This window comes from Pseudomyrmex gracilis, unplaced genomic scaffold (genome assembly GCF_002006095.1).
Source record: "Pseudomyrmex gracilis isolate BER0280 unplaced genomic scaffold, ASM200609v1 scaffold_5, whole genome shotgun sequence".
In the NCBI taxonomy this organism is placed as follows: domain Eukaryota; kingdom Metazoa; phylum Arthropoda; class Insecta; order Hymenoptera; family Formicidae; genus Pseudomyrmex; species Pseudomyrmex gracilis.
The window spans coordinates 124,862-132,681 of NW_018020589.1; the positions used below are offsets into that span (position 1 = coordinate 124,862).

At 31.9% G+C, this 7,820-nt stretch overlaps 2 protein-coding genes across 2 annotated transcripts; both read right to left on the reverse strand.

Annotated features, from left to right (window-relative positions):
* Window positions 1-5: 5 nt before the first annotated feature.
* Window positions 6-2,309, reverse strand: LOC109858002 (metallophosphoesterase domain-containing protein 1). The gene is made up of 5 exons (XM_020434857.1): window positions 2,140-2,309; window positions 1,783-1,927; window positions 1,412-1,688; window positions 855-1,081; window positions 6-765 (listed from the first exon to the last, which is right to left on the reverse strand). Exons 1-5 carry the CDS (start codon window positions 2,260-2,262, stop codon window positions 638-640), a joined length of 900 nt encoding a protein of 299 aa, XP_020290446.1. The 5' UTR covers window positions 2,263-2,309; the 3' UTR covers window positions 6-637.
* Window positions 2,310-3,557: 1,248 nt separating this feature from the next.
* LOC109857460 (ejaculatory bulb-specific protein 3-like) lies at window positions 3,558-4,640 on the reverse strand. The gene is made up of 2 exons (XM_020433768.1): window positions 4,379-4,640; window positions 3,558-3,937 (listed from the first exon to the last, which is right to left on the reverse strand). Exons 1-2 carry the CDS (start codon window positions 4,575-4,577, stop codon window positions 3,762-3,764), a joined length of 375 nt encoding a protein of 124 aa, XP_020289357.1. The 5' UTR covers window positions 4,578-4,640; the 3' UTR covers window positions 3,558-3,761.
* Between the last annotated feature and the right edge of the window lie 3,180 nt (window positions 4,641-7,820).

Genomic DNA, 7,820 nt, shown 5'->3' on the forward strand with positions numbered 1-7,820 from the left:
TAAAATTTGTTATGCGCATTTGTACGTAATAAGGAAATCTGATCGTGTTTTTAACGCGATGATTTATGACACCGATAACGTGAAAAAAAAAACAAGAATCGGTTGACAGCCGTCAATGCCAGTTCATTTTTATTCGAAATAATCTCGGACCAAATATCAAGATTTAGCCTGACTACAATGATTACGACAAATGCAAATTTTTTACTTGTTATGTGATTGGATATTGCAATAAATGTATTTAAAAAAAAGTGAAAATGGTGTTTTATTAGTGATATAATAAGTTGAGATTATATATTCCAAAAAATGTATAATATTAATTTTTCGAAACGTTCGTTTCTATTTGTTATTTATTGTTATTATTTTTATTTCATTTTCTGGGTAGTAGAATGTGTTAGCGAGATGTTTACTCAAAAAAAAGATCACATATTTAATTACATCTCATCTAATGTTAAGATATTACAAATTGTGTAAAAAAAGATAAATTAGTACTTATTCTATACATTTTATACATACATCACGATTTAAATTAAGGCAAGAAACTCTACATAATTGTAAATCAATCATGTAGTTTTTTTTTCTCAAGCTCGTGAGAGATATAGTAATTAAGTATGAAAGGATGTTTGTTTCATTTGAGGATTTATGATTTTTCAACGCCAGGAGGTAATGTTATATCAAATACTATTGGAGGATTACTTGGTAGATAATTTAGATCGCATGTCGACGCATTAATATATATTATTTTGCCATCTGAAGATATTCCATATCCTGTAAGAAACAAAATTATACATACAGACAGAATGAATCGAATATTTTTCCATTCAAACTCAAGAATATATTTTGGAAATTTGCTGTACCTTCATGTATGTGACCAAATACGTGATATTTAGGTTTTACACGATTCTGCACGGTTGACAACAATTCGACGCATCCAGCACGTACTCCACTACAGCATAGATCTCCATGACCTACAGGAGGAGTGTGCGTTACGAGGATATCTGTGTCTGATGGAATCATTTCCCATTTGGAAAGACATGCTTCTCCGCGCGGCACGTTAAATGCCCACTTACAAAACTCTGGTTGCCTAAAGTTTCAACGAAATGTCCCTCAGAAATAAGAATCTCCTATATCTGAAATTGTTGTCTACAAATATTTTTCATAGTATGGCTCTCACACATGTTTGGTTTGCTTCTAATTCAATCCATCAATAAATTTCTAAAATATTTAAATTTTGAGAGATCTTTACAATTGACAAGTAATACAAGAGAATTCTCTCTTATAAATTCAATTTCTATTTCTTAGCTTTCTAATTTACAACACTTGTTTAATATAAATATAAATTGATTGATAATTTTGTTTATTCATTGCTAAGTTATTTATTATTAATAAAGCTAATAGGAAATGCAATATTTACCATGGAGTGCCATATATTTTGATTCCATGTACTAAAACTTCAGAATCTTCCAAGTATGTACAATTTGTCAAATAATCTTTAACATTAGCAGTTTTGATAGCTTCAGCAAGAGTATCTTTTGACATGCCCAAAGTGGGTATATCATCAAGTATACTAGTCCCTGTATGCTTCTGATGATCTCCACTAGTATGTACGGAAAAGGGATGTGTAAATGTTGGATCAAAGCTAAGTTCATGATTTCCAGCTATAACTATTTTGTGTTTATGTGGTAAATTACCTATAAATACACAATATACATTACTTAACATCTTTAATATCTCAACAAAAGATGAAATTTATATATATATATATATATGTTTATAAATGTTTACCTATCCAATTATTAAATTCTATAACTTCTTGTAAACTACCACATTTTGTAAAATCCCCGGCATGAATAAAGACATCTCCTTCAGGTATATCAAACTTGATAAAAGGTGTGAGTGAGTGTGTATCACTCATACATACTACGCGTAACTGAAAAGTAGATTTTATTTTATAAATTTATATGCGTCGTTTGGATGAAGTGATACAGTTTACATTGTAAAACCAAAAAATGTTTAACTCTGTATAATTATAATTAACAATTAATAACTACAGAAAATTAAGGAGCGAGTGCATAGAGGGTTACCACAAACACGTCTTTCTTTATAAAAAGAAGTTAAAACGATGCAAACGCTTAAACGTACTTTATTGGTCGGTGCTTCAGTTGTTGGTAATTTAGCGGTTATCTTAACAACTTTCTGATGCTGCGATAACTCGCGCCAAGCTGCCGTGGGATTCGCTGTTAATGGGTGAATATCTATCTTCATGCTGAATCGACGATCTGATATGACAGGTTTACATGTTACGGTTCGGTACGCTAAAATTAAAGAGAAGACCGAGAGCGGCCACGGTCCCGGTTTAACTGTTATCGCTTTTTCACCCTGTTCGCCAGCGCTATAATTACAAAGTGGTGCGCGTTGGCAACTACGTAGCCATGTCCACGAGCAGCTTGTCGGTGAGTATGTTACATACCCAGCAAACATCAACGTGTCAGCACGCCGTGAAATCATGCCATGTGAACAATATGTTGGTACAGTGCTGTTCAGTGACGCCACGGGTTGGTGTGCTAGCAAACTGATATCATGGCATGCTGAAGATGATGAGCATAAATAACGACAGAGATCGCTACTTTTCAATTGAAATGCAAGAATAGCAGGAATTGAAAGAAGTCGATAAAGTGCGAAAGAAGAAATGAGAACTGCAGAGTTGCAAGATCGAGCAGAGAGCAACGAGAGATCGAAGCGGTGGGGGTACGCACACAAGCGAAAACCGCCCTCCGTGTGCGCACACGGAGGGCGGTTTTCGCTTGTGTACGTATCTACATTGCTTCGATCTCTCGTTGCTCTCTCCTCGATCTTGCAACTCTGATGAGAAGGCTCTCCGATCTGTTGCGGAGCATGCGCAGTAGCAGACGGTTGTCTTGCACTTTCTCAACTTCTTTCAATTTCTGCTATTCCTGCATTTCAATTCCTGTATTTCTTGCGTTTGTTCGTTCCCTCTTGCTTAACTGGACACACAGCCCAAAGCTCGGATAGAGTGTTGAGCGTAACGTGTCATCGCGATGCTTGCCAGCTTAGATAAGTGCCAAATGAATTTGCATCTGACAGTCACAGAGGCCTAGTTTACACCGTACATCTTTTTGATGTACGCGAATCAAATAAAATTTGTTTGTCAATGTATAATTTTGGCGCTTACATCATTTATAAATGTGCTTGATACGCGTATCATTTTGATACGATACGCGTGAAGAAGGCATTATCGTACCAGCTTAATATGACATTGTTTACATTATTGAGACTAAGCCGATTTAATACGAATATAGTACTTAATACGCGTGTTAAGCGATCGGTGTAAACAATAAGCCAGAGACATCACGCCATGAAAGCATGCTTGCGTAATGCCGGCACGTTGCCACCATTTTGTTTGCTGGGTACATACTACCGACATGCAGAATAGTCTCGAGCCGATCGCTATTTACGATCGCGATCGAGTCTTGCTCTTTTGATCGATCGATCGGATACGTCTATAAGTCATCAGGTTTTAAACATAGTGTTCCATAAAATACAGCAGACAAGTATTAAATTTTTATTCTCTTTCTACAGAGATTGTTTGAATAAATGATTATCACAAGAGTTTCCACGCACATACAAAGATATAACAAATATAATATACTGATTACATGTAAATATATATATATAGGCATTATTTCTTTTTGGTACGTAAATATTTTCCTTGTTTTTAGTAGATATCAGCACTCATCAGTTATTTATTTTTCTTTCAGTTTATTATTTTTCTTTCGCAAATCTTCAATAGTTTTTGCCACAAAAGCTTGCCACTTATCAGGTTCATTCTTTGTATACCAATCAATCATGATTTCCAGAAGCAGTTTTTGTCTTTCGGAACATTTTTTGCACTCAGTTTGCAAAGCTTCACCTACAATCTCTGAAAGAATCAAATAAATTCGTAACATTCTTATTGATTTCAATTCACACAGTGTTTTAATCTCATATATTTTTGATTATAATATTTTTAAACCTGAATTTTTAAATTAACGTCTAACATTCTGTTGCAAAAAAGATACAAATTGTATTTAGACATTAAAACCTAAAAAAAAATATGTTACATCACAAACAAAATACAAAATAAAATAAAAATTTCTATAGCAATGTAGTTGCTTTTAATCTGAAAAAGTATTTTAATTATTTTCTTTTGTGTTCCTTATATAATTTCTCAGAAAAAATTTTATATAATTTTACATAATTTTGTTATATTTTTACTCAAAAACTTTTTTTTTTCCTAACCATCCATTCAAATAAAAACTATCTCTAATTGTATTAAATATAAAATTTATTGTAAAAAAAAGTAAATAACTATTGTACGTACCTTTAAAGAACTTTGCGTCTGCTGTTTTGCATGGCGCGAAATCCATAAAACACTTGTAATACTGATCTCGCAGTTTAGAATTGTCCAGAATACCGTGAATATCAATGTCGTCGTACCGAGTGGAATATACTTCTTCTTCTGCGAAGACGCACGATAGTGCAATACAGATGACTGCAACGACGCAGCTTAGCCGAACCATTATTTCGCTTCTTCTGAAACACAACTTATTGACCGTGAACGGAGAAATATCGAATGCGATGCTGTTGAGCAAACGTCTTGTTATATATAGGTTCAAGCCGTCATTTATTATGCTAAAGTCTGAACCGTCATCGAGAGAAAAAAGCTGGAAAAAGAATTGTACTTAATCATGTACGTTTTTGATGATAAATAGCCGACAGTAGTAACAATATGTAATAATAATGTTAATATGCACCTATTTCATATTATTTATCAATAAATACGCATTTGTATAAATTTTAGCTGGTATAATTGCATTTTAAGACACCACAATCTTGTCGCTTTTTTATGCCTATTTTTCTTATGCTACCTCTAGATTATGCGCGTATTCGTGATTTGTGACTCGTGATTCGCGATTATACAAACACTTTTTGCGTGTATTCGCGTGACTACTACGTAGCTACGTAGCGCATCGCTACGAATCGCGAATCACGAATCACGAATACACGCATAGTCTATTCCCAGCATTACTAAAACTTTTTTTTTCTAATTTATTTATTTGCTTATTAATCTATTTATTTTTATTTACTTTGACTAAGCATACGAGACCAAGAATGAGACCATTCAAAATTGAAGATATAAACAAATGTGGAAACAAAGAAAATAAATAAAAGTGAAATCACATTATCCTAAAAGGCAAATAAATTGTTGGTTTTTAGTGGGAATATTCTTCTATAAATATAAAACATTTGTTATATTCTTTCTATTAACTCTTCAGTGCCAGACATAAAAAATTTAAGTTCGAATATCTCCGTAAAAAATCAATATTTTTTTCAATTTCTTTTCGTTTGAATCAAACAGTTAAACGACTCTGCGTCGATCAAAAGAAACAGATTGAAAAAGTCTTCCACTAGTTTTGAAGATACAAGCGTTTAAAGAAAAACCTGACAATTAATTGTTTCGAAAAAAGGCTTTTTGTTTGAAAATTCATAATTTTTTGTGTAATTAAGATTTTCACAAAATTCCAACGCAGTTTTGTACAGACTCGTTCGTACTTTCAGGGACAAAAGTGTTTTTTAAAAATTGTAAAATTAAAAAAAAAAACATTTTCACAATGGATTTTTTGGAATGTTATTTGAAGAATACATTTTTCTAGCGCCCAACTTTGACATACAATATTTTAGCAATAAATCAATATTTAGACATAATTATTTTTTTGAAGAGAAAATTTAAACAATTCTTCGTCGATCCAAAAAAAAAAACAAAGTGAAAAAATCTCTAGTACTTGACTTTCAAAGAAACGTTTGAGACGTTTCTGCGCGCCATGACCTAATAAATCGCTATATAGTAAATGTACATATAATATAATTTTGATAAAATTATAAAAAACAACAAGTTTTTAATGTATTAAAAATGCACAAACTGAAAAAAAAATTCACTTACTTCTCGAAATGCTAACGTCTTGTTCAGTCTTGGGTCTCTCAAATCTTTCAGATCCTTTTACTTCAAAATTTAAACTTCGCAAAGCTAAACGAAGGACGCTATCGTCAACAACTTTTACCATTGTCGAAAGTTTTTTTCATGGCCTTCATGATGTCGCGCTAAATTTATACCTAGGAGACACCGGTTTAAAACTTTTAAGTGGGTCTCGAAGAGCCATATCTGGCACTGAAATGTTAAGATCAGGATCAATATTTTTTTGTATTTGTTTAATATCTATATATTTTTACAAGACATGAAGTTATATACAACACTAGATTTTAGCTATAAAAAAAAACAAAATGTCTCAAAATTATGGATGTAATAAATAAAAAGATAAATTTTTATTTTTTACACGATTTAAGTATTATTAGAGGAACATGTGCACAAAAGAATTACGCATATTTTTATAAAACTTGTTTCAAACAATCTGTGAGTTAATATTCGTTATCCTTGTAATAAAACAACTCTGATTTATGTGGTACGAGTATATTTAATGATGAAAATAATCAGATGGAAAAAATTAGTATCTGATAAGAGATCACAGAAACATATACAATAATTAATACTTTATCTTTATGAATCTTTGTGAATTATTCATGTATATAGACGATTGAAGATTGTTTTTCAGAGATAATTATAAGTTAGTATAATACGTAGCTGTGTTCGTTATACGTACGTAAACAAAAAAACAGTTCGATACTTATATAACTCTGCTCAAAATGATTAAAACTGCTAAGACGTGTATAGGTCACATTGCTATTAAAAAAAATCATTAAATTTCAGACTATGGCCATATATCCATGTAATAAAATATTAAACTACAACAGCATAACCTTGAAGAGTATGCAACGCAAACTATGAAAAAAACCTAGTCAGCATAATAATAAATTCAATGTCTTCAATGTATTATTTTATGTACAAAAACCAACTTTTTTTCAATTTTATCACATCGCATTCGATATACAAGAGAAGCAACAATGCAACAATATGTAAACGTTAATTGTATCAAATACTATTTGGTAATGTTTATCTAAGAGGATCATATGTGTAATAAAGTACACAGTTTTATCGGAAATTAACTTTTTATTCCTGCCCCACATTGGCTCTCTTTCTAGAGTTGTACTTTCTTGCAAGATCGCTGTACAAAGAGTCATATTCACGTTTTTATGAATTTTTCTCCGTACAATTTGCATTACAATCTCTGGGCCAATAGATAGAAATTTCATTGTTCGAAAATGAAATACGTGTGTGTGTGTGTGTGTGTGTCAATGCACAATATATAAAATTGTTTTCATATATATATATGTATATATTTATATATATATATATGATTCTTGTTTTATTTACAATAAATAAAATTACATTCTCATAGATCAACAGAGTTCACAAAGAATCGGAAAGAGAAATGACGGTGACACTCGTTAGTTATTACAAACCTTTGTGTGTTGTATGTGTGTGTGTGTGTGTGTGTGTGCGTGTGTTTCTCAAATATACACTTATAAAATTTAGTCCGGTCCCACTGTCTGATATTAACGGGCAAGAGAGCCCATTTCAGTTGATTTTTATTTAAAAGATTTCACGATAAAATGTTGCTCAGAGGCGATTTGTTAAAGTAATCAGAGACAAAAACATGACACGTGATCATCAAAGTACAATCACGAGCATAAAGAACGAAGTACATAGTTTTGTTTGTTTTCTTCTCGCAAAGAAACACTTATAAAATCTTCAAGATCTACACACATCGCCTATAATATATATATAAAATACTATTTCGCCGAATATA